This window comes from Plecotus auritus (genome assembly GCF_963455305.1).
Source record: "Plecotus auritus genome assembly, chromosome: 5".
Taxonomy (NCBI): domain Eukaryota; kingdom Metazoa; phylum Chordata; class Mammalia; order Chiroptera; family Vespertilionidae; genus Plecotus; species Plecotus auritus.
Genome location: NC_137776.1, coordinates 180,199,578 through 180,224,989, shown reverse-complemented (window position 1 = coordinate 180,224,989; position 25,412 = coordinate 180,199,578). Strand labels below are relative to the sequence as shown.

The window sequence follows — 25,412 nt, the reverse complement described above, 5'->3', positions numbered from 1 at the left end:
GTTTGTTCCCCAGACCTTCCAGTCCCACGGGCTTGTGGTCTGCCCGCTCCCCCCCCCCACCCCGCTTGCTGCTGAGGACAAGGAGGAGGCCCACAGGGGCCTGGACTCAGGGAGGCCCCAGCCCCCGCCCCCTGCGGAGAGGATAGGGAGGGTAGGGCTGTGGGAGTTTCACTGGTTTAAAAATACACAGAGGAAGCGGGTGAGAGGGTGAGAAAGGGGAAGGGGAGGTGAGGAGGCAGCGTGGATGTCCAGAGGCTGGAGCAGCCTCTTGCCCGCAGGCCAGCAGCACTGCCCGACTGGACAAGATGACAGAGAGGCCCAAGAAGGCCAGCAGAAAGTTCAGTGAGTGCACGGCCCTGCATCCCTGCGCCTGCCTTCATCTCAGCTTCTCTCTGCATCTGCTCTCTCCGACTCTGTCTCCTTCCTGTTTCTCTTTCGGTCCAGGTCTGTCTCTCTCCGGAGGTCTCTGCTTCTGGGTTTCCATGTCACCATCTCCACATCACTCTGGGCCAGTGTCTCTCTCTCTCTCTGGCCGGATTGGCTCTCCATCTCTGTGCTTCTGTGTGTCTGTCTCTCCCTACCCCGACTCAGTCTCTGCGGGTCCTGTCTCTGGCTCTCTGACCTTATGGAGCCCGGGAAGACCGCTACACACTCCATCTCTACGCCTGGTCCTCCTGGGGTCTCAGATGGGGAGTTACTGGGATAGGGCAGGGGCAGGGGTGTGTGTATGTGCCATGTCATTCTGTCCCATGTCCCCACCAGCAGTGATACCGGGACCCAGAGCAACTCAAGGAAGGGCCACACCCACCCATGGCTGCTTCCCCAAGTCAGTCCCTTCTTGGTCCCAGCGGACTTCTGCCTGCCCTGGGCCCTGGTTTCTTTGATCTGACAGCACAGTGTGTGTGTGTGTGTGTGTGTGTGTGTATCTGTGTCTGTGTGTGTATCTGTGTCTGTGTGTGTATCTGTGTCTGTGTGTGTGTATCTGTGTCTGTGTGTGTATCTGTGTCTGTGTGTGTATCTGTGTCTGTGTGTGTGTATCTGTGTCTGTGTGTGTGAGTATCTGTGTCTGTGTGTGTGTGTGTGCGTGTATCTGTGTCTGTGTGTGTATCTGTGTCTGTGTGTGTGTATCTGTGTCTGTCTGTGTGTGTATCTGTGTCTGTGTGTGTATCTGTGTCTGTGTGTGTATCTGTGTCTGTGTGTGTGTGTATCTGTGTCTGTGTGTGTGTATCTGTGTCTGTGTGTGTATCTGTGTCTGTGTGTATCTGTGTCTGTGTGTGTGTGTATCTGTGTGTGTGTGTATCTGTGTCTGTGTGTATGTCTGTGTGTATCTGTGTCTGTGTGTCTGTGTGTGTGTCCAGGGCAAGGTTTATGGCTGCATTCCACAATGAAGAGACTGAGACCCAGAGAATCGCCTGAGATCGTGTGGGGCTATAGACCAGGGCTCAATCTCATGTTCCTGGACTGGCCTCAGTTTCACTCCTTGCCCGCCTACTGTTCCCTCCAGATCCCTGGTGCCCCGGAGACAAATACGTGGGGCTGAGAAAGGAGGCCTCCCTCTGGCCGTTGGCACAATTCCTGCCCCAGGGCAGAGCTCTCTGAGAGTGAGCTTCGGTGTTTTCTGCCGTTTGTCAGGCGGCAGAGGCTAAGACCAAGAGAGGGGTGGGCAGGGCTGGAAGAAAGCCCCAAAGCACTGACCTTTGTCCAGGCTCAGCCCTGCTGTGTGACCCTGGGCAGGTCCCTTGCCCTCTCTGGGCCTCAGTTTCCTCTCTCGTCAAATAGAGGCCTCTTACCTATATGCCAGCGTGCTTGTGAGGACCCGAGGAGGCAGAGGATGCTGAGGAAGTGGAAAATGCTAGAGTTTTTTCCTTTGTGTTTATCTGGAGGTCAGATGGTGGTGGCTGCAAGAAGGGGCAGCCCCACCGCTGGGGACCGGAAGGAGGAATCCACATGCCCCCCCTGCAGAAATGAGGAGATGGTATCACCCAAGCACTGAGCACTGCTGCCTGAGTTAGACCCAGGGCTCAGCTGACAGGAAGGAGAGAACCACAGGGACTGGGACCCTTAGGCTCTTGACAATGCCTTTCTCGTTTCTCCCTCGCCCCAGGTGCTTAAACACCCACCCTCTCCATGCCCCAACACACACGTACACACTCCCACACACATGCAACTTCACCTGCAGGCTGTGTAACCCGGGGGATTCATTTCACGTCTCTGAAACTCAGTTTCCTCATCTGGAAAACGGGGCATTCAGCTGTGCCGTGGAGTTGTGCTGAGAATTCAGTGAGGGAATGCGTGCTGCAAGTTTGACAAGTGCAGAGGCATTATCATCATCAGCAGCAGCAGCATCACCGTCATGACCAGCACCTCCATTACTTCTTTTATTTTCCCCCCTTCATTACTTCTTGAGGATATTTGTGTGCCAGGCACCATGGTAAGCATGTCATTTACATGCTTTCCTTCAATCCTCCCACAGACCATAGGTGGTGGGTGTTATAATCTCCATTTTACTGATGTGGAGAATGGAGCTCAGAGGGGTCAAATGACTTGACGAAGGTTGCACAGCTAGCATGCGGAAGAGCAGGGATTCAAGCATGGGGCTATGTGGCTTCAAAGCTGCCAACTTAGACCATAATAATCAGAGGAGGTGGCAGTGAGGCCTGCCCTCCTTGGACCCTCAGTGAGTCAAACAGCATGTACCTAGTATCTATTATTATTGCTGCTGGCATTGTCATTAACGCCTTTCCCTTCTCTTCCCCCTGCCAGAGTTCTTCAAGTTCAAGGGCTTTGGGAGTCTCTCCAATCTCCCCCGGTCCTTCACTCTGAGACGGTCCTTGGCTCCCGTCACTATCCGACCTAATCTAAAGCCTGAAATCTTTGAGGCCACGCAGGATGACATGATGACAGTCCCCAAGAGTCCCCCGGCTTATGCCCGTTCCAGCGACATGTACAGCCACATGGGCACCATGCCTCGGCCCAGCATCAAGAAGTCTCAGAACCGACAGGCTGCCCTGGAGACCCAAGAGGTGGGCCCTGAGCCCCACTTGGTACCCCGAGGCCTGCCTGACCCCCCAGGCATGGAGGAAGCCAAAGAGAAGGTGGTGGAGACTGAAGCCCCCCAGGAGGACACAGAGGTGAAACCCAACCCTTCAGCGGTGGAGGCGAGCCCCACGAGAGAGCCTGAGGACCCCAGGGTAGACCCAGAAGAGGAGACAGTCCCCAGGAATGTGCCCCCAGAAAGGTAGGTGCCCACCAGGGGAAGGTGAGGGCAGGACCTGCAGGGATGGGGTTTCCAGTCTCCTGCTATTAGAGCCTGAAGGGGAACCCCCCACACACACATCGAAGTAAACACGCCTTAACCAAGTGCCTACTACAAACCAGGCACTGTGCTTAGCCCTCCGCTGGCAATGACTTTCCAAGGAGAAAAAAAAGACAAAACGGGGGAGGAGATACTGTTATGGCCATTTGAGGAAACAGATTCAGAGGGGAGAATCTGCTCCACTCCGGTTGCACATCTAACAAATGACAAAGTCAGGATTTGAACTAAGACCCACCTGACTCCAAAGCCCCAGGCAACCTCCAGCACGGGCTCAGCTGCTGGCTGGACTCCAAGCCTGATCGCTGGATCCCTGCCCAGGGCCCTCACGTGGAAATCAGCACCCTTACTTCTGCTGGATAACACTGCTTCACCTGCTCTAGAAAACTGCTTATCATTTAACTTGATTATAGGGTGAATTGAGTTCATGCAAAAATACAAAGAGTGGTGATATGGCCATAGCTCCCATTTAGTAAGCACACATTTTACTGGCTGTCCAAATAGATGTTATACAGAAAACTGTAAAAGAATCTATGATCAGCCCCATTTTACAGATGGGGAGACTGAGACTCAGCCAAGGTTGCAGAGCTGGGATTTGAACAGGAAATGGCTTGCTTCCAGGGGCTGCACACTCATCCAGCCCATTGTACCCACCACCTTCTAATCTAAACCCTACAGCCATGTACTTCATGCCCTTGGGAGACCCCCCTCAACCCCAACCAAAGGGACCTTTTCAACCTTAAGGGCCTTTGTGTAATCAATCACACGGATCAGATGTGCCTATTGAGATAAAGGAAAAAACAAATAACTGAGCAAAAGTAACTCTAGGGCCGGTGCTGGGACCTTTCTGGAGTGGCTTTGCTCTGAGACAAAAAAGCACAGCTTCTGTGTGCTAAGATATCAGAACATAGACCCACCCCCTTCAATGGGGGGAGCAGGACTCTGTAAATCTGCAGCGTGAATTCAATCCAGACTCTGCCTCTAACTGACTGCGTGCTGTTGGACGTGTCTGTTCCCTTTTCTGAACCTCAGTTTTCTCATCTGATAAGTGGGCATAAAGATAGCACCGACCTTGTACCGTTGTGGTGATAATTCAAGAATAATATACTTATAAAATCTTAGCACAGTGCCTGGCACACTACAAACAATAAGTGGGAATGCTTACATTTATGATGAATAAAATGAATGCTTTCCACCATCCCTGGCTGCCCCACGATCCGGGATGCGCTGCCGTTCCCTCCTAAATTCAGCCTCATTGGGGCGTGGAGGAGCAGGGATTGCATGTAGGGGAGGGGCGTTCTGAGGTAAACCAAAGTCTGAGATGGACATTGGAAGTCTGAGGGAGCCGGACTGGCGGGTGGAGGAGCGTGGTCTTTCCACACTGCACCCGGACAGCTGGGGACGTGGGGGTTGCAGAGGGGAGGGGTCAGGCGGGGAGGGGGTGTGTGTGTGCCAGGGGGCGTGGCTTTCCCAGCCCCGGACGCTGACAGATGGGGGGAGAGGGCGGAGCGAGACCGGAGGCGGAGGGGCGTGTCCAAGGTGGGGCGTGTCCTTCCCAGCCGGTGGAGCGGCGCCGGCAGAGGGCGGGGGGCGTGTCGGGGCGTGGTTTAAGCCTCAGGCTCCGCCCCCGAAGTCTTGCTCTGGCTCCGGAGCTCTGTGGCCTGAGAAAGGAGGGAGCCCTTGGGCTGAGGAGGTCCGCAGGCTGCAAACGGGGAACCATGACTGCAGTGGGCCGAAGGTGCCCCACGCTAGGACCCAGAGGGTGAGTGACCAGCGGGGCGCGGGGAGGGCTGGCGGGGACCGTAGTGGTCTGAGGGGGACATCCGTGCCCCTGGCGCAACTGACAAACCGGTGCTGGTTTAGCATCAGGGACTTTTGGTGTAACTCTGTCCCGTTCTTTCTCGAAAGAAGTTGGGCATTTGTTCCTCAGAACAGCCCCGGGGGAGAGACACTATATCATTCCCATTTTACAGATGAGGAAAGAGAGGTTTACTGTGCCCAGTTTGACACAGTAGCAAAGTCAGAACCAGGGTTTAACTCCACCTTCCTGCCTGTGCCCTTAAGGGTTGGGCAACCCATTCCTCTCCAGCAGGGCCAGGGCCTCTGAGAAGGATGCTCTTGAGAAACCTTGGGAATGCCAAGTCTAGGACCCAGCCTTCCTCCCCTGTGGCAGGAGCCTGGTGATCAAGCATGGCCTACAGCTGTCAGAGAAACAGACTCTCCCCCAGCCTCTAATCATCTGGAGTGTCCAGGGGGCCGAGGGGGTGGGTTTGCAGGTCAGATTGAGCCCTCCTGTGTCCTGGGACCCAGTGTCCCATGCTGCCTTTCAGCCAAGGAGGAGGCCAGGAATTGCTGAACACTTTCAGGAGCCCCTGAGCCCAGGCCTGTACGCCGGAGTCAGGAGCGCTGCTTTGCCCATGTGACCTCAGGCTTGCCCTGCCCGACTCTGGGCCTCAGTCTCCCCAGAAGCCCAGATGGGCCTGGGATGGTTTCTGAGGATCCATCCAACCTGGGGAGGAAGGCATTTGAGAACGGTCGCTGAGCAAGACTGGGGGGTCTCGTTCCCATAGGGGGTCCCAAGGGGGTGTTTCCAGTGTTTGCCCAGAAAGCAGCCTAAATTTGTTGTCTCTCCCCCACCCCTGGGGAGGCAGGGCGCACCTGGAGCAGAAGGAAGGAAGGAAGGGGAAGAGGTGAGGCTGCAGGGTTTCCTGGTGCCCAGTTCCCTGTTGAGATCATGGGATGAGGAGGAAGGAGGGAGGGGCCAACAACGCAGGGTATGAAGCGCCTTTAGGAGAGTGTCAGCCTAGCCTGCCTCCACGCCAGCACCCTCTGCAGGGAAATAGCCCGACCAGAGACCGCTGACACCCTTCCCTCTCAGTCCGTGTTACGGAGGAGGGAGGCTCCCAACAACCCACACCCACACCCACACCCACACCCACACCCACACCCACACCCACACTCACACCCACACCCACACCCACACAGGAATCATCAGGCCAGGACACCAGCAGAGGCGATCGAGATCTGGCTCATAACTGGCCAGGCCCTGTCCGGAGCTCCCAATGGGCACTGTCTACCACATGGGCCCTATGTGTGTGTGTGTGGGGGGGGGTGCTTCTATTTGCCACATTTTATCAGTGAGGAGACTGAGGATCAGAGAGGGGAAGGGGTTTTCCTGGGACTGCAGAGATTAAGTGTCAGAGCCTAGATTTGATCCCAAGCCCAAGCTCTTAACCACGAGGCCACGTCTCACCGCCTGCAAGTAAAAAGCTCAAACCCTGTTTCTACCATTATTTCAAACGACTTCCCATAACCCCCCGGAGAGAGATCTTAGGAGCCCAGTTTACAGACGAAGATATTGAGGGTTTGTAAAGGTAACAACTTGCATGAGGTCACACAGTTAGTTGAGTTGGAATTTTAGTAGTTTTGATATTTGCTGAGATGTCACTATGGCCTAGACCGGTGGTCGGCAAACTCCTTAGTCCACAGAGCCAAATATCAACAGTACAACGATTGAAATTTCTTTTGAGAGCCAAATTTTTTAAACTTAAACTTCTTCTAACGCCACTTCTTCAAAATAGAGTCGCCCAGGCTGTGGTATTTTGTGGAAGAGCCACACTCAAGGGGCCAAAGAGCCGCATGTGGCTCGGAAGCCGCAGTTTGCCGACCACGGGGCCCAAGACACTATTCTAGGTCCTGGGGAGACAGCAGTGAGCACAGCAGACAAAACCCCGGTCTCCCGGAGCCCCCATTCCAGGGTGGGGAAGACAGATGATGAACGGGAAAATGCGGTATACCGTCAGAGGAGAAAAGCGTTAGGAAGAAAGGTTTAAATCAACTAAGGGAATTGGTCTTGGGGGGAGCGGCTAGTGGTGGCAATTTAGGAAGGTTAGCCGGGAAAAACGTCTCTGAGAAAATGACACTTAAACAAAGAAGATGAGGTAACGGTCCCTCTTGCTATCTGGGGGAGAGTGTACCAGGCCGAGGGAACAGCATGGTCAAAGGTCCCCGGGTGGGGCCGTCCTTGGCATATTTGAGAACAAGGTGGGGGGCTGGGGGAGAGGAGTGGTAGGAGATAGGCTGGAGAGGAAATGGGTTCAGGGAACCTAAGGCCTGCAGGCGCGGCAGGCCCTGCTGTGACTCTGTGCGGCCACTGCTGGCCTTGAGCGCAGGAGGGCCCCACTTTGATTTGGGTGTGACCAGGGCCTCTCCTTTGAGGGGGATCTGAATGCAGTTCTACTCATTGTAAAGGTCCCACCCAAGTGTCCTTTTCTCCCACCCAGAGATCGACCCCTCCACCCCCATTCCTAGGGCTGTTCAGAAGGAAACTGAGACTTGGAGAAGGTGGTACCCCATAGGGGAGCCGGGGCACCCTGTGTTGCCTGTACCCCAGAGCTGATGCCAGGCACTGAGAACAGGCCAGCTCCCCCCTTTCCTCCTGGAATGTTGATTCTGGTCCAAGAATTCCCAGTGCTCCCCAGAGTCCCACGACCCTCTCGGCCCTGCACAGTGACGTCAGCTGCTGGGCATCTGGTAGTGATTACCCACTGGGGGAGGGGGCTGTGGGGGCCCAGTCCGCTCAGCCTCTTCAGGCTCAGGGCGGCTGGTCCTTGTCTTCCGAAGGGGCCCAGCTGCTCCTGGCTCTCATTTCCTGTGGAGACTTTCTCACAGTCCTCGAGACCCCCGGACGCCTCCGGCTGTGGGAACAGTGCTGGTTCAGGAAAGATGGACTGCCCCTGCCTCCAACTGAGACACATCCCCCTAAACCCTCAGGGGACCCTGCTTGCAGAATGCGCCACCTATGTCGGGGGTGATGGCTGGGAGGACAGGGGTGGGATGTATCAGCAGCTCAGAGTCCCACTGACTGTACATCCTTGAACCCAACTCCCCTCTCTCAGCCTCAGTTTCCCCATCTATAAACTGGGGAAATTAACAGCAGCTGCTTCCAGGGTTGCTGTGGGGATTGGATGAGTGTGGCAGGTGGAACATTTACCCTGGGCTTGACCCAAGAAAGTACCAATACACGGGAGCCGTTCATACCACCATGCCCCTGTTACAGAAGAGGAAACTGAGGCCCAGTGAGGGGGGTTTGCCCAGGGTCACACAGCTTCCTCCCTCCCAGCCGAGGGCCCTCCCCAGAGCCCGAGGGTCTTCTCTCTGCATCCACATGCCCTTTCCTCTTTCTGACATCGGTTCTGGGCTCCGGTTTGGATGAAATGTTTTTCTTTGCCATCCCCTCCCCGGCTTCTCCCCTCTCCACCAGCAGCAGCCTCTGCTTTCTGGGGAGACCACCTCATGCAAGGGATAAAGCAGAGCCAACCCAGACCTAGTGTGCGCAGCGGTGTGTCCTGGGTCGAGTCCCAAGCTTCCTTTCCTCCCCTAGAACGTGGGGCTCCCGGATCCCGGGCCTTCGGTCAGCATCCAGCGCGTGCCTTCCCTTTTGCTCCTCTCCTGCAGATTCTGAGACACAGCAGCCTCAGAACTCAGAGTCCTTGGCTCTGCCTCTTCTTACAAGGCTACCACCCTTTCTGAGCTCCACCCCTGCCAAGAAGTCTGAGGGCGCAGAATGGTGGAGAAGGAGCAGGCTTGTCTCCAGGACAGTGGTGGCCCATCTTAGAGGTGGTGGGGCAGGGCGGGTGCTAAAGCCAAGAGCCTTCCTGGCAGGAGATCCCAAAGGCCTCATGGCAGGTGTCCCCGGAGAGCCGGGGCTTTCTGCCCCAGACCCCTCTCTGACCCGGGCCTTTAAAGCGCGAGGAGCACAGAGCAGTTTTGCTTCTCGGCCAGGGCTGAGTGAAGGTCAAGGTGAAGGCAGGAAAGAATCTTCCTGCCCCAGGGCAGGATGGGAGATCTCCAGGGAGTGGGGCTGGGGCAGAGAGAGGAGCCACATGGGCTCAGGAACCTCACACCCTTCCCTCTCACCGGATCCTGTGGCCCCTCTGGGAAGACAGTTATAATGAGTCACTTTCACAGATGAGGACGTTGACCCTCAGAGAGGGGAAGGCAAAGGGCAGGCAAGCCAAGAAGCAGGAGGCAGCGGCTGGGGGGGTCTCCACTCAGGGCCTCGAGGCCCAAGGGAACAAACTAGGGGACAGACAGAGGCAGTGGGCAGAGGGCAAAGCTGCCTGTGGGGAGGGAGGGCCCGGGTGGGGCAGGATGGCAGCCCCTCCACTGCCTCTCCTCGGGGAGCGGGGGCGGGGGGGGGGTGTTGGAGGGGAAGGGTGCCCTTTCCTCTGGGCCAGGATGGAGGTCCTGAAGGTTACGCTCAGACCTAAACCTGCCTCAGGGGAATAAAAGGTTATTGGCTTTAATTACTGCTCATTAATCCAATTAACTAAGTTAATATATGCACTGAGTGGTATCAGTTATCAGAACAAATCAGTTAATATGGGCAATTAAAGGGGTTGGTTATTTAAATAATTAATGCAGCTGATTAATGGGACTGATTTAGCTCAGTTGTCACTATTATTTATTAATTGATTTCACCACTAATATTAGAGGGGATGTGCCTTTTAAATCCGTAAAACACGGAATAAGCTAATTAATTAATGGAGCTGAGTGTTTAGAAATGAAAGCTTTGATTCCTGGTTTGCTCGTTACAACAAGAGGGAGAATGTTCTAGAAATCTGCAAGGAAACTGAGATCTGAAGTCTATGTAGGAATTGCCCTGGCCCCGAGGCAAAGCGGAGGCTCCAGGCAGAGGAAACAGCCTGTACAAAGGCCCTGAGGCTGGAGGGAGCTGCACTCTTGGGGGGATGCGTGAGGTGGCCAGAGAGCAAGGCAGAGTCAGAGGAGAGAGAAGGGGGCCGGCAGAGGGCCGCTCACAGGGTGCGGAGCCACCGTGAGGACTAGACTACCCTTGGGTTTCAGGGACTGCTGTGCCCTCCATTCACTCATGAACATCTTTACGGGGTGCCTGGCGCTGCTGTGGGCAGGTCTCAATCCCTGCCCTCGGGGAACTGAGGGAATAGTGAGAAGAGACAGCGCTTGAGTCAGGCACACGGCCAGTCAGATGTGCTCCGGGAGGAAGTGAGCAGGGCAGGGAGGTGGGGAGCCAGGAGAAGGACACGTTTTTAGGTGGGTGGCCACGGAGGCCTCACTGAGAAGGGGCATTTTATTTTTATTTTTATTTTTTTAAATATATTTTATTGATTTTTTTACAGAGAGGAAGGGAGAGAGATAGAGAGTTAGAAACATCGATGAGAGAGAAACATCAATCAGCCGCCTCCTGCACACCCCCCACTGGGGATGTGCCCACAACCAAGGTACATGCCCTTGACCGGAAGCAAACCCAGGACCCTTCAGTCCTCAGGCTGATGCTCTATCCACCGAGCCAAACCGGCTAGGGCGAGAAGGGGCATTTTAGTAAAGACCTGCAGGTGGGCAGGGAGCTCAGGGGATATCTGGGGAGAAAGCATTCCAGCAGAGGGAACAGCACGTGGAAAGGCGTGCGGTGGGGGTGAAATCCAGCAAGAAGCCCAGCGTGGCCCGAGCAGGGCGGTCGACTTGGGGTGGGAGAGGCGGTGAGGCTGTGAACGCTGTCATGAGAACTTTGGCTCTTACTCTCGGTGAAACTGGGGCCACTCCTGTGGGTTGGAGCAGAGAAAAGCCATGATCTGACTGTTCTGTTAACGGGACTGCTTGGGCTGCTGGGTGAGAACGAGCCGTGGGCACAGACGGAGGCCTGTGAGGAGGTGGTGGCCACAGGCTGAACAAGTGGCGGCCGTGGGTGTAAGCAGACATGGCCACCTTCTGTCTTAGAAATCCTGGAGTGTTGTAGAGCGACGGGGGCAGGCAATGGGGGCTGACGGCTGCCCAGGCCCTTAGCTTCCGGGCCTCTGCCCTGAACACCCCCATTGCCCTGGGCACTCCATCCCACCTGATCCCTCAATTCAGCCTTCCCTCCCCAAGGCTCTCCTCCTGCCCACAGCCTGAGGGGAAGTAGACAGGAAGCTGGAGGAAGTGCTGGGGTGATCCCAGTGTCCTGGCCAATCTGTTCCCACCAGTCGAAGGATTTCCGGGCTTGAATGGCCGGAAACACTGGAATGGGATGCCTCACCCGGGAAGAGCAGTGGATGGTAAGCAGGGCAGGGGTCCCCCATCATTGGACAGAGAGGACCCGAGAAGCCTGCTGTGGCCGGGCTGCAGCCTGAGGGACTATAGTTAAACGTAGGACTTTACAGGAGGGAAGGTGAGCAACAGAGACTATAGAATGTTGCAATAAGGAGGGCTGTCGGACTGCTGCTCAGTGAGGACCAGCCTGCCCCCACCCCGCCCCTGGCCTCAGGAATTCTGCCCTGGGAACACATACCTTAACCACAATTATTTTTTTAAGCTCAGATTTCTTTTTATGTTTTAAATTATTTTATTAAAATTACTACATTTATATATTTATTTATTTAAATATATTTTATTGATTTTCCACAGAGAGGAAGGGAGAGGGATAGAGAGCCAGAAACATCGATGACAGAGAAACATCGATCAGCTGCCTCCCGCACACCCCCCACTGGGGACGTGCCCGCAACCAAGGTACATGCCCTTGACCGGAATCGAACCCGGGACCCTTCAGTCCGCAGGCCGACGCTCTATCCACTGAGCCAAACCGGTTTCGGCAAAATTACTACATTTAAATTTAAATATTGCACTTCTGTATGGGAGGAAGCAATTCCCCAATGTTCAAACTTCTTCCCTATTCTGCAGCTAGAAATAGATGCTGAGGCCTGTGTGAGCTAGAGAAGTAGGGCCCTGCCTGATGGAATTCATAATAACGATAGTGGCTAACATTGCTGAGTGTTTAGTATTCATGCATTCCTTTAAGCAATAAATATTCCTTGAGCTCCTACTAGGTGGCAGGCACTGGGCTGGGGCCTCAACAATGAATAAGACAAAATGGAGGTGTCAGGTAATTAACAGTCAACAAATAAATGTCAAGTGGTCATTTCGGGTAGGGATTGATGTGGGAGGAACATAAAGCAGGGCAGAAGGAACAGCAAGTGCAAAGGCCCTGTGGCAAGAATGAGCTTGGTGTGGAGGCCAATGTGGCTGGGGTGGGAGGAGGGTCAGAATGAGAGGAGGCATGTGGGGCAGGGTTGACAAGATGGGTGGTTGGGTACCTCCAGGTCACACAGGGCCCTAGAGATTGGGGAGCATATTACCCAGTTTATGCCCATTTTTTCAGGCATAATAATGGCACTCTACTCTCACAGGGGAAGAAGCATTCTGGATTGGATGACAAATGACATGGCCAGCCATCTGCAGGCCATGGAGAAGGGTTTGGGTTTTGTTCTGAGAGATGGGAGGGTCGGGGTGGTGTGTGTTCCTGATCTGCTTAGGTTTTCACCCTAGCGCCGGCTGGTGGTGGAGCGGAAGCTGACGGAGGGGGTGTGAGAGCCAGCCAGTGAGAAGGCTCAGGTGGGGCAGAGCTGACATAGGGAGAGACATGGTCAGGATTGATTTTGGAAGGAGACCGCAGGATTTCCTGATGGATGGGTGTGGAGTGTGAGTGAGAGAGGAGGCACAGATGACCGGAGGTTCTTGGCCAAACAAAGCAATGAGAAGAATGAAACTGACATTAACTGATACGGAAGTGGGTGTGGGAGCAGGGGCGCGGTGCAGGAGGACCCAGCGGTCCCGTTGCGGATGTGGCAAGTTCAAGATGACAGCAGACATCCAAGAGGAGATGCCAAGGAGCCAGCTGGGCTTAGGAGTCCCGTGTTGCAGGGACAGGTCCAGGCTGTATCAGAGAGAGGTTTTCATTGCAGGCCAGGGCCTGGGGGGCATGACTCACCGTGGCCCTCCTGAGGCAGGAGATGTTTGTGTAGCACCAGGAAAAACAGACACCCTGGCCTCTGGCCCCTTCAGGCCCCTTCACGCCCTACCCTGGCTGCCCTGGAGATCAGAGGGGATCAATTCCGCAGCAACTGTTCCAGCAGTGGCACCACAGTGTCCTAGGCAGCTCTGGGTGTGTGTGTGTGGGGGGGGGGGCAGGGGGTTCACTGTGCACTGGGGGCCAGTACAGGGTGGGAAGAGAAGAGGCTGAGGCCCAGCCTGGGGCCTCCAACTGATCCAGTCAGGGCCAGGTGGAGGGAGAGCATGGGGGTGGGCGGCTATGGCCTACAGCGGGGTAAAGACAGTGACCAGGAACAGGCCTGTGTTAAGCACCAAACATTCATCAGCTTCTTAAATCCTCATGACAACCCGATGAGGCAGAGGCCCCTATTCACAGGAAACCCAGGCGCAGAGAGGTGCAGGGATGCGCCCAGGGTCCCACAGCTAGAGAAGGGAGGCGCAGCCACGCCAGCGGATTCCAGCAAGCGCTCTCAGCTGCTGTGCCCCTCGGCCTTCAGGATGAGTCGACAGGAGAACTGAGGGCTGGGTGCTGGCACCAGACAGACAGCTGGGGAGCCAGGAAGGGCTGAGGACACTCACCTCTCTTCTTTCCCTCCAGGGCTGCTGGAGAGCCTGAGGCTGGCGGGGACTACGTGAAGGTAGGAGGGGCTGGGCCGGGGACACTGGAGGGCTCAGAGCTTGTTCCACGAAGGGCAAAATCATTTTCTGAGTCTTTTTAGGAGCCAGATCTCACTGTCCGTCTCCAGGAGGAAAGGGTCTAGGGGTCGGGGCAACATTTGGGGTCTGGTTTCCCTCCAAGCATCTTCTTCCCATGCGTGCCATCATTCTGTCCTGGCCCCACACTCAGGACATCCCGATGCCTGTTACCAGCAGACCTCACCCCTTGCTGGCTGGACAGCACCCCAAGGGTGTCTCTATGCAAAGGCCATACTCCAGTCACGCCCAGTTTCTGCGCATGTGCTGGTGCTGGGAGGTGGGAGCAGGAAAGGATGACTGTTCGTCATCACAGACACGTTTATCACAAGCTTCATATGTTCTGGGTGCTGGGAGTGTTGAAAATGCAGTTTTGAAATGATGACAACAACAATAATCCGACATAACATTCTGTGCGCAGAGCCCTGTGCTGGCTGCTGGCACTGGAAGGGAGACAGTTTTGAGCTCTTTGCATGAATGAGGTCTTACTTCTTCCCTCATCACTGGGCAGTGAAGGCCTCCCTGTGGCCACTTACACATGGGAAACTTGAGACCCAGAGAAGTGCAGTGACTTGCTCATAGCCACACAGCTACTATGGGGGTGGGGGGGGGGGGGCGGGGGACTAGGATTGCCGTCCAAGTTTACCTAATGCCAAGACCAGGGACAAAGCCCTTGACCTTCCACCTCAGGAGCACCCACCCTCATCCAGGGCTCCTGTGGAGACAGAACCACAGCAGAGGGCGAGGAGCGCCAGGCCGTGTGTTCAAAGGGCTCCTGGTCGTGTCGGGACCAGAGCAGAACCACACAATGGTTCAGGCTTGTGCTTTGTAACCCGGCAGCTCCTAATTTGAGTCCCAGATCTGCCACTTATTTGCCACATGACGGGGTGTGTGTATGCGACTTCTCTGAGCCTCGGTGTTCACCTCTGTGAAATGGGATAACAGTGGCACCTCCAACCCTGAGTTGCTATGGGCTCAATGAGTCCAGAAGGAGCTGGGCCTGAAACAGAGCAGGCTGGCCTGGCTCCTGACCCCAGGGACAACCATCACCTGAGACGCTGCCTGTACAGTTCTGTGTAAGTGACTAGTGCTGAGGCAGTACAGAATGTGCTCGGATTGCTGCCCCCCACCATCACCAGAAGGCTCATGTAAGAAGCCATGGGAGCTCCAGAAGTAGAGGATGACTTTCAGCTCAGGAGCTGAGAGGGGGAGATCAAGGAAGGCTTTCTGGAGGAGGAGACATTGGATCCAAGCCATTGCAGTTACCAGGAACATTCACTAACATCCTCTCCCCGAAAGAAAAGCTGGAAAGGAGAGAAAGGTCGGCAGAGATGGGCGGCAAAGAGGTCCAGGCAGAGGCAAGAGTGTGGACAAGGTCGAGAGAAGCTGGGGAGCCCGGGAAGTGCAGCTCAAGGCTGCAGTCCCAGGGGCTGTTCCTGAGACCTGTGCCCCGCTCCTCATCCAGAGCGTTACCCCACAGGGGACAGAAGCCCAGGAGAATCAGCACCAAAGCCAGCTGGCAGCACTCAGGGGCATATTTCAGCACCCCACAAGGCCAGCTGTCTGGAAAGGTAGTGAGATCCCATCACTGATGTGGCCAGATCCCTGTGAGGATTATAGGCTTTGTGTTTTTCTTATAGTCTATGGTGCTAAAAAAATTAATTAAATTATTACAAAAGAAACTACAGCTGTGCGCTGAAACTGATTAAGCTGTCTCCTTAAGGATGAAGTCAGAGCAATGTTAGCTTTAAGCCTCAGACGAGGGTGGAATCAATAGCGTTCAAAAGCCCGTTTCTGCCCTGAGGTTCTCAGCTTGCAGGACCCCCGGATTCTCAGACCAGGAAGTGGATACTTCATCTAAGGCAAGAGTTCTAGCGTTCCCAGGCCGCACGATTCCAAGTGCCACACGCAGAGCGGCAGATGTGTTCACAGAAAACACTCAGATACAATGGAGGCCCAGAGAGCTGGGCCTGAGGTCACCTGCCTGGGTCACACCGCCTGTCAAAAGGATGTGAACCCCAGTAATGACTCCCTTTGCACTGAAGACCCTATAATTCTAGAACAAAAAGTCCGGATCCTGACACTAAGATTGAAAATAATAGCATGTTTTTATTGAGTACTTACTTTAGGCCTGGCCAATGCTCACAAGAGTTCTGTGAGGTCAGCACAGGTATGTTTTGCAGATGAATACATCTGAGCTCCAAGAGAAGGGACTGGTGAGCTGGAGGCAGGGACACAGCTAGTTGAACCCAGGTGGGTGCCCTAACCATTGAGCATTACTGGCTCTCTGCACCCCAGTGGCTGCTGTCAGCCCACCATCCTGTGATTCTCAGCGGAGTCCTTGATTCCAAACCAGAGACGAGAAGTCCTGGGCTCTGGGAGATTTTCTGAGGCCACAAAGGATTTCATTAACCGCATACAGGAATTTTTCCAGCTTTGGATAGGATTTAATTCAAAGTCTCTGCCTGCTCTGGGTCCGTGAGGGGTGCAGCGAGTGGGGGAGGCAGGAGCGCCCTCTCCGGCCCAGGGGTCCCCACCCCATCCCACTATCCCTCGTGATGGCCCTCTTGTCAGGTCCTCTGCTGCGCATCCCCCTACTCCAGGCAGCCTGGGCGCTGGGGGCTGGAGCGCGTGGGGGCGAGAGGGGGGGCGAGGGGCGGGCGGAGGGAGGAACAATGGCCCCCTCCCCTCCGGGGCCCGGCTGGAGGGTGGGGTCTCCCCGCCCCGCCTCCCTGCTCCTCCCCCGACAAGGCGATGAGGTAATCGCGCCGCTGAGAAGCACGCTCAGCCGGTGCCCAGCCCGGTCAGTCCCGTGCCCCTGCCCCGCCGGCCGCCGCCCCCTGCACCGTCCGGGTCCCGGCTGCCCGGCCCCACCATGACCGAGCGCTGCAGCCTGTGGAGCGCCCTGTCGGCCGCTGCTTGCTGCTTCTACCGAGGCTCCTTCGTGCAGGTGCAGGTGAGGGGGCGGCTTGGCCCCGCCAGGCGCTCGGGGCTGGGACGCCAGCCGCTCTGTCCGGCTCAGGAGCTGCAGCCCCGTGACGCCGCGCAGGGTCCGGCTGGGCAGGGGTTGAGGGCTGTGGAAGGGAGCGGGTCATCCCAGCTTCACCTCTGGGAGCTCCTAGGGGTGAGGGTCCAGCTGCCTCTGCCGGGACTCAGAACTGTGGGGGCTGCCGTTCTGGTCCTGCCTTCTCCGCGGGAGGGAGCTGGCTGGGGCATTGGGTGTCAGGAGTTGGGGTCCCGGTGTCCTGCTGGCCCTCCAGCGCGCACTCTGGTCCCTGAGACTGACCGGGGCAGCCTGGCTCCCCATTGTACCGGGCTCTGGGCTGGGGTTAGAAGGCGCTGTGCGGGGCGGGAAGCTGAGAGGATGCTGCGGTGCCCGGAGCTGGGGCCAGAGCGCCCGCTGGCCTCCTGCACTCTGGGTGGGCTGGGGCGTGCTCCGGGCGCGGGGCTCTCAGCTCAGCTGGCCGGGCAGTGCGGGACGACGTTGTGGCGGTGAAAGGGTTAAACGGAAGGGGGTGGAGGGGAGGACCCGGACCCCGCCTCTCTGCGGAGCATCATCTGGGATGGCTTTGCTCGGGGTTAGGAGACTAGAGGAACTAGAAAGGCCTTGTGGGCGCTGGCTGGTGGGAAGAGGCTCTGACCCGGGGTCTCCGTGCTTTTGCCTCCCGGGTCCCTGGGGAACGCCAGGCGCATCACCTCTGCGCTCCCCAGGCTCACACACGCTCGGAGCCCGCCTGAATGACGGCCGCGGCTGAGCGCAGCATCGCGGCGCCGGCCAATCAGGCGCGCGGAGGCCGGGAGGCGGTGAGATCATCTCTAGCCAATAGCAGTGCGCTGAGCATCGGGGATGCTGCATTCGCGCCCAGCCCTCCCCCTCCCGGGAGCTGGCGACCCCCAGGTCGAGGGTGAGGTGGAGGGCACAGGACCTTAGGGTTCCCTACCTTCGGGTGTGTGGGAGGTCCCCCCAGGTTCTCCCAGACTATTGATTATGGCTGGAAAAGTGGAACCCAGTCTTCCACCCCCTTGACTGATGAGGCTACTTAGGCCCAGAGAGGGAAAGGAATTGACTCAAGGTCACACAGTGGCAGGTAGAGTCTTGGGGCCAGGGTCTTTAGCACACAGCCTCCTCCTCTTCTTTGCCCCATGTTCCTCTTGCTCCAGGTGTGGTACTGGGGCAAGTTCTCAGTTGCTTGCTCTTTGTCAAGGAGAAGGACCCCAAAAGGCCTGTGTCCTCTTCCCTCCTCAGGGTGTGGTGTGGTATAAGGAGTAGGTGCTCCTGGGGAGACGGTCACCTGGGCCAAAGCCAGGCCCTTCAGTGCCACCCTCACCTGACCTGCATCTGGCCAGTTCTGGGCTAGATCTATCAGCCCTGGAGCAGTCACTGTGGGAGCCTGGAGTTGGGGGAAGGAAGAGGAAGCAATGTCACATGTCCTCGCAGTGAGGGGGACATCTGTGGACTAGCCACAGTACTCTGGAGCAGCGGTCACCAACCGGTGGTCCGTGGACCACTGGTGGTCAGTGAGGTCTGAAAGGTTGGCGACCGCTGCTCTGGAGTATTGTCTCCTTTCATCTTTGCAACTTGGCGAGGCAGATTTTATCAGCATACCCACCAAACGAGGCCCAGAGAACTCCCACGGCACAGCGAGGATTGGGCTGGGCTCTGTGGTGGGGGTGCACCTGACAGCAAGGGTTCCCCTCCCATTGCCCTGAGGTCTCCAACCCCAGTCACAGTAGCCAGGAAACCAGAAAGCTCTCCCTTCGGGCAGGTGGAAGGGGGAGTCCTGGGCATTATCCAGTGAGTGACCTTGGGCTGCGGTTTCCCCATCTGGCAAGAATTGCTTGAGATGGCAAGGAGGAAAGGGCCTTGGGAACCCTAAAGGACAACAAAGATGTCTGTGTGTGTGTATGGGGGGCGGGGGGGGGGGCTCGGCTCCCCTATTTACAGCTGCCACTTTTTCCATTCTACTGTAATCCACCATCCCAGAATGTTTCTTTGTCCATCCAGCCCTGTTTCGGTCCATGCCTTTGCCAGGGTACCTGCTGCCTGACCTCCCAGATCTACTCGTAGAACTCCTCCCTCCCCCCACTTCAAGATCAGTTGGTTGTCCTTGGTGCATAACGAGTGTTTTGTTATTGCCATCTCGTCCATGAAGGCTTCCTAGACCATTCCCCCTCGCCTAGACTTCATCTTCCTTCTGAAAGCCTGCATGCTCTTTGCCGCTGTCCAGTACTGTGGTGCTGACCGCAGTCTACTCAAATGCTCCTGTGGCTTTTCCTCTCCTCGTAGAATAGGGGCTTCCTTGAGGACACAGCCTGGGTTGTTTATTGCCTCACTTACTTACCCGTGGCACATAGTACAGGGCATGCAACACAGTGGGCACGGTTTGGTGGAATTTCCTGCGATTTCTTTACTTCTGCCAGGACAGGGACTCCTGGGGGAGGACCTGGCTGGCACCTGTGCCTGAGTGTTCCCAGGGTCCCGGGATGAAAGGAGTTCACCTGGTGTAGGATTGGGAGGGGAAGAAGAAACCGGGCTTTGGATTGGTTGCCAATTCTTGCTGTCTCTGCCCAGTTTTCCAAGGAGAAGTACATCCTGGACTCATCGCCTGAGAAACTACACAAGGAGTTGGAGGAAGAACTCAAACTCAGCAGTACAGATCTCCGCAGCCACGCCTGGTACCATGGCCGCATCCCCCGAGAGGTGAGTGGGCTCTGAGCTGGGGCCTCATCTCTAGACCCTTCCACCCGCTGCTTAGCCAGCCCCAGCCCAGAGGGGCTCTGACTTCGTGCGTGGTGGGTTCGATCACAGGGGACTACTGGCATGAGGTCTAACTGTGCCATTTACTGACTGTGCAACCTGGAACAAGTCACTTGACCTCTCTGAGCCTGAGTTTCTTCATCTATAAAATGGAGGATAATAATAGTACTGACCTCAAAGGCATGTTGGGAGAATTAGATGACATAATTCAGGTAAAGTGCTTAACATGATGTCTGACATACAGCGAGCTCAATGAACATTGTCCTTTGTTGTTGTTATTACTTGTTTTTTAATGTTTTGTTATATGGTCTGTACATCAGCCTCCTGTGTGTTTGGTTAGCGAGTATCAGTCCTTAGGCTACTCAGTTTTGGCAAAGTTGAGCTTCTAGGCCAGCAGTTGCCAGCCGGTGGTCCGCGGACCACTGGTGGCCCATGAGGTCTGAAAGGTTGGTGACCGCTCTTCTAGACTGAGGCTGAGACTGGGGCTGATAGTCCTGTTTCCTCTTTCATTCGTACTGTAAATCTTTGTCAAGAATCAATTCTGCCAGGCCCTGTGCTGGGCTCCAAGGATGCAGAGGAAACAGGAGGGCTGGTAGTCCAGGGTAGGCGCCGACAGGAGGCAGTCAGAACCCAGTGGGAGAAGTGCAAGACTGAAGAGCCCAGCGGGGAATGTGGGTGAGCCTTGAGGTGGGGCACTGAGGGGCGGAGCCATTGTGAGATGAATAGGAGTTCACCAGGTGGGCAGGGTGGGCAGGAGGGTCCAGGCAGAGAAAGCAGCGGGAGGGCACCCAGAGATATGCCAGGGCACGGGCTGTTTGGAGGAGCGAGGATTGGGAGTTCACTCTGCCCAGCATGAGCCCTGAGGAGGAGGAGGTCTGAGACCTGAGTTCCCCAGACCCCCTGTTCCTGTGACTTCATCCCAGGGTCTTATGGCCTGCCCTGTGCCCCTGTCCCCAGTGGCCCCCTCTGCATACACGTCATTGTGTCCCCCTCCCAAGATTCAGATATCTCTGTCCACTGTGTTCCCAAGACCCCAGGTCTGACCCTCTCCCCCCTGCCCTGCCCTGCCTGACCCTGCCCACCTAACCCTGCCTGCCTGACCCTGCCCACCTGCCCTGCCCGCCTGACCCTGCCCACCTGACCCTGCCCCCCTGACCCTGCCCCGCCTGCCCTGCCTGCCTGACCCTGCCCGCCTGACCCTGCCTGCCTGACCCTGCCCGCCTGACCCTGCCTGACCGACCCTGCCCGCCTGACCCTGCCTGCCTGACCCTGCCCGCCTGACCCTGCCCACCTGACCCTGCCCCCCTGACCCTGCCCACCTAACCCTGCCCGCCTGACCCTGCCTGCCTGACCCTGCCCGCCTGTCCTGCCTGCCTGACCGACCCTGCCTGACCCTGCCCGCCTGACCCTGCCCGCCTGACCCTGCCCGCCTGACCCTGCCCGCCTGACCCTGCCCGCCTGACCCTGCCCCGCCTGCCCTGCCTGCCTGACCGACCCTGCCCGCCTGACCCTGCCTGCCTGACCCTGCCTGCCTGACCCTGACCGCCTGACCCTCCACCCTGCAGGTGTCCGAGACCCTGGTGCAGCGCAATGGCGACTTTCTCATCCGGGACTCGCTCACCAGCCTGGGCGACTATGTGCTCACGTGCCGCTGGCGCAACCAGGCCTTGCACTTCAAGATCAACAAGGTGGTGGTGAAGGCGGGTGAGAGCTACACCCACATCCAGTACCTGTTCGAGCAGGAGAGCTTCGACCACGTGCCCGCCCTCGTGCGGTACCACGTGGGCAGCCGCAAGGCCGTGTCCGAGCAGAGCGGAGCCATCATCTACTGCCCCGTCAACCGCACCTTCCCGCTGCGCTACCTGGAGGCCTGCTACGGCCTGGGCCAGGGCGGGGGCAAGGCTGGCAGCCCCGCCAGCCCCGCGGGCCCCAAGGGCAGCCACATGAAGCGGCGCAGCGTCACCATGACCGATGGGCTCACCGCCGACAAGGTCACCCGCAGCGATGGCTGCCCCACCAGGTAAGCCAGGACCCGCATTCTGCCTCAGTCTCCCCATTTGTCAAGTGGGCTTGTCAGTAATGAGCGCGCTGGTGAGAAAGGGGAGGCCGGGCACACTGACCTGGGGAATGAGTGCGCAGGAGACAGGAGGAAGGTCGGTGGTGTGCGGCACACGGCTCACTCAGCCCCCTGGGGGGGCCTGGTCCCTGCCCCTGGTGCTCCCCCTCCCCCTCCCTCCCCTCCCCACCTACCTCTCCTGTCCCACCTCCCCCTCCCCCTCCCCCATCCCTTCCTATCCCTCCCCCTTCCCGCCTACCCCTCCTGCCCCTCCAGCTAGGCCAAGGCAGGCATCAGAGTGGAGGGCTTCGCTGTGTGCAAACCACCACACAGGGAATGGAATCTTGATGAGACGCGGTTGCCTCTGGGGCTGGGTGAGACCAGGTCTGGTCCCAGGAGAAGCCACAGCAGCGAATCATTCCGCGGGCCTCTTGTGCACCTAGCCTGCTGAGTGCTCTCCCTGCCCGTATCTTCAACTCCCGGTTGCCCTGGGTGGTGACTCCTGTCCATACCCCCATTTGATGGATGAGGAAATAGGCCCAGAGAAGGGAAGCAACTCGCTAGTGAGTGGTAAGACTGAGATTCAAACCCAGGTCTGCGAATCCAGTCAGTGCTCCTAATTCCTGTGGCTTCCCTGGCTGTTTGCAAAGAGACCAGCTGTTCTGAGCCACTAGCACTTGGATAGGTCTCATCTCCCTGGGCGGGGCTGGGCTGGGTGCTGCCAGCCAAGGAATTGATGGTTGGATACCCTGCGGCAGCAGCCACTTGGCCTGTGGTTTGGAAGCAGTGACTGTAATGGTGCCAAGAGCCACAGGCCATGCGTGCCCAGGCATCTAGCCTAGTGTGGGAGGAGGGCCCAGCTTGGTCGGCCTGACTCCCTTGGGCTTCTCATGCTTCCCACTAGCCCCATCCCCGGACGGTTGTCCGAGTTGGGGGCAAGGTCCCCAGAAAAGAGAGCGTGTGTGCAGGCTGTGGCCTGCAGAAGCCCTCCTCCTCTGGGTTGTTTTTGTACCTGCTCATTGGGAGGTTGGACTTGATAACCTCCAAGCCTTCTCTGCCTCTGAAGTTCAGTAGTTCTGGGGTGGAAGCAGAGGTGGGGTCCTAAGGTTGGCTGAGGTCCCGAACTGGGCTCTCTGTTCACGAAGATGTCTGCTCCACAGCACATCACTGCCCCACCCCCGGGAATCCATACGCAGCTGTGCGCTCAGCATGGACCAGATCCCAGACCTGCACTCGCCTATGTCCCCCATCTCCGAGAGCCCCAGCTCTCCCGCCTACAGTACCGGTACGGCCAGCGGCGGGCATGGGGGCAAGTGGGGGGATCTGGTGGCAATGATTTTGTGTGTGCACATGCTTTTGATGAGTTCTGTTACTGTGTGTGATTATGTGTGCTTCTGCCTCTTTTCTGAGAGCAAGGCCCTGAAAAATTTACACTAAGAACCTGCTAACAGAGCTATTTTTTCAAATATATTTATTGATATCAAAGAGGAAGGAAGAGGGAGAAAGATAGAAACATCAGTGATGAGAGAGAATCATCGATCGGCTGTCTCCTGTACACCCCCCACTGGGGATTGAGCCCTCAAACCAGGCATGTGCCCTTGGCCAGAATCGAACCTGGGACCCTTCAGTCCACAGGCTGACGTTATATCCACTGAGCCACACCGACTAGAGCTCTAGCAGAGCTATTGATGTTGACATACAAACAGATCCACAGCTTGCTCATTGCAATTTTGAGTCCCTAAACACGGACCAGAAGCTTTGTCATAACTATCCCCCTTCAAATCAACATGCCTGAGTGTGAACGTTAAAACCCCTTGTCAGAAATTATCAGTTGGACAATTTCTAAGCAACATGGTGGACTCAGGTACCCAGGAGCCAGGTCTTACCCAGCTCTCCCACTTGCTGGCTGGGTGACCTTGGACAGGCCAGCTCACCTCTCTGAGCCTCAGTTTTCTCATCGGCAGAACGAGGATCATAAAAGTACTTACTTCTCAGGATACTGAGAAGGTTCCATGGACCAATGTGCCAAGACGGGTCTGGCAGGCAGTAAGGGCTCAATGAGCATCACCTCTCATTTTGATGGTGGTTTTACTGTTGTTGACCAGTGTATCTCCCACCTATCGCCAGCTCCTGGGACACACGAGCTCACTCAGTCATTATTACTAACCCATCGAGAAATAATTCCATGTGGCACGCTGAACTCCAGCAAGTGCTTAGCTTCCCGAGTCCCTGGAAGCTCTTCGGGTAGTCCCGTGCTTCCCCAAGGCTGCAGCAGCTTAGGGTGGGCGTGTGCAGACTCCTGGGGGCCAGTGATGGCCAAGCCTCGCTGAGGGCTGTTCCTTTTGCTGGTGTCTGCTGGGCCTGGAAAAAGGGATGTCCCCTCTAGGGTAGATGGAGGCTGTCCTTCGGGAAGGAGGTGGGGGAACCGCACTGGGTGGAGCCATGGTAACTCGTCCTCTCGTTTTCTCTCCCTGCAGTGACCCGTGTTCATGCTGCCCCCGCAGCCCCCTCAGCCACAGTGCTGCCCGCCTCCCCGGTCACCCGCCGCTCCAGTGAACCCCAGCTGTGTCCCGGAAGTGCCCCAAAGCCCCCTGGAGAGTTGGACAAGGGCCCTTATGCCAGTCCCTCCCACACCCTCTGCAAGGCCTCCCCATCACCGTCGCTCAGCAGCTACAGTGACCCGGACTCTGGCCATTACTGCCAGCTCCAGCCTCCTGTCCGTGGCAGCCGTGAGTGGGCAGCCGCTGAGGCCTCCAGCCGGCAGGCCAAGAGCTACGGAGAGAGGCTAAAGGAACTGTCAGAAAATGGGGCCCCCGACGGGGACTGGAGTAGGGCCTTCACAGTCCCCATCATAGAAGCCACCTCTTCCTTCAACCCAGCCACTTTCCAGTCACTACTGATCCCCAAGGATAACCGGCCACTGGAGGTGGGCCTTCTGCGCAAGGTCAAGGAGCTGCTGGCAGAGGTGGACGCCCGGACGTTGGCTCAGCATGTCACCAAGGTTGACTGCCTGGTAGGTGCTCGGCGCACCCTGGGACAGGAGCAGCACCCCAGCCTCTGGCTTTAGGACTGGGATCAGGGTGGTGAGGAGCTGGCCCTTAAATTCCCCAAATATAGCCAGTGGGCCTGGATTCTGGCTTCATGGCTGTCCTTTACTTGCTGTGTGACGCTGGGCTGATCACTTTGCCTCTCTGGGCCTCCATTTTCCCCTTTTAAAAAAGTTGACCTGGCCTGTGTGGCTCAGTTGGTTGGGTGTCATTCTGTGCACCAAGGGGTTGCAGGTTTGAAGGTTTGATTCCTGGTCAGGGCACAGCCCAGGTTTCGTGTTTGGTCCCCGATGGGGGGCGTGAAGAAGGCAGCTGATCGATGGCTCACTCTCACATGGATGCTTCTCTCTCTCTCCTCTCCCTTCCTCTCTCTCTTAAAAAACACACAACCCAATAAAAACGTTAAAAAATAAATTTATAGAGACTTTAAAAAAATAAAAAGCAAGATATTGCTTCCTCCAGATGTCAGCTTGGCACTGGAACTGGTCGGTCCTGAAACCCGGTGGTGTCTGACTTCCTGGGGCCCTGTTTGAGTCCGGCTAAGGTCCTGGCGGGTCCAGGGAATGTAAATGACCCAATTCTCCGCCCCCACAACCCCTGGTGGACAAAATAAGCAACACTCATTACCTGGGCCCATAAATGGTCAAAGAAAGCCCAGTGTTTGCTCTGAATGAGCCTTTGCTCCTCTCAGAACCCCAA

The 25,412-nt window shown here is 56.7% G+C and overlaps 1 protein-coding gene across 5 annotated transcripts in view; it reads left to right on the top strand.

Moving 5' to 3' along the window:
- The first annotated feature begins 215 nt into the window (after positions 1-215).
- The window catches only part of SH2D3C (SH2 domain containing 3C), a 30,840-nt gene continuing 5,643 nt past the window's right edge, over positions 216-25,412 (top strand). The window contains exons 1-7 of one of the 5 annotated variants that reach the window (XM_080668950.1): positions 216-342; positions 2,764-3,238; positions 13,758-13,797; positions 19,425-19,553; positions 21,176-21,630; positions 22,827-22,951; positions 24,144-24,679. In XM_080668950.1, coding sequence (XP_080525076.1) covers positions 306-342; positions 2,764-3,238; positions 13,758-13,797; positions 19,425-19,553; positions 21,176-21,630; positions 22,827-22,951; positions 24,144-24,679 — 1,797 coding nt within the window. In that variant the 5' untranslated portion in view covers positions 216-305. Of the gene's footprint in view, positions 343-2,763; positions 3,239-4,976; positions 5,076-11,737; positions 11,840-13,757; positions 13,798-16,586; positions 16,809-19,424; positions 19,554-21,175; positions 21,631-22,826; positions 22,952-24,143; positions 24,680-25,412 lie in introns of those variants that run through there. The other 4 variants (XM_080668954.1, XM_080668951.1, XM_080668953.1 and 1 more) reach the window with 4 other exon arrangements.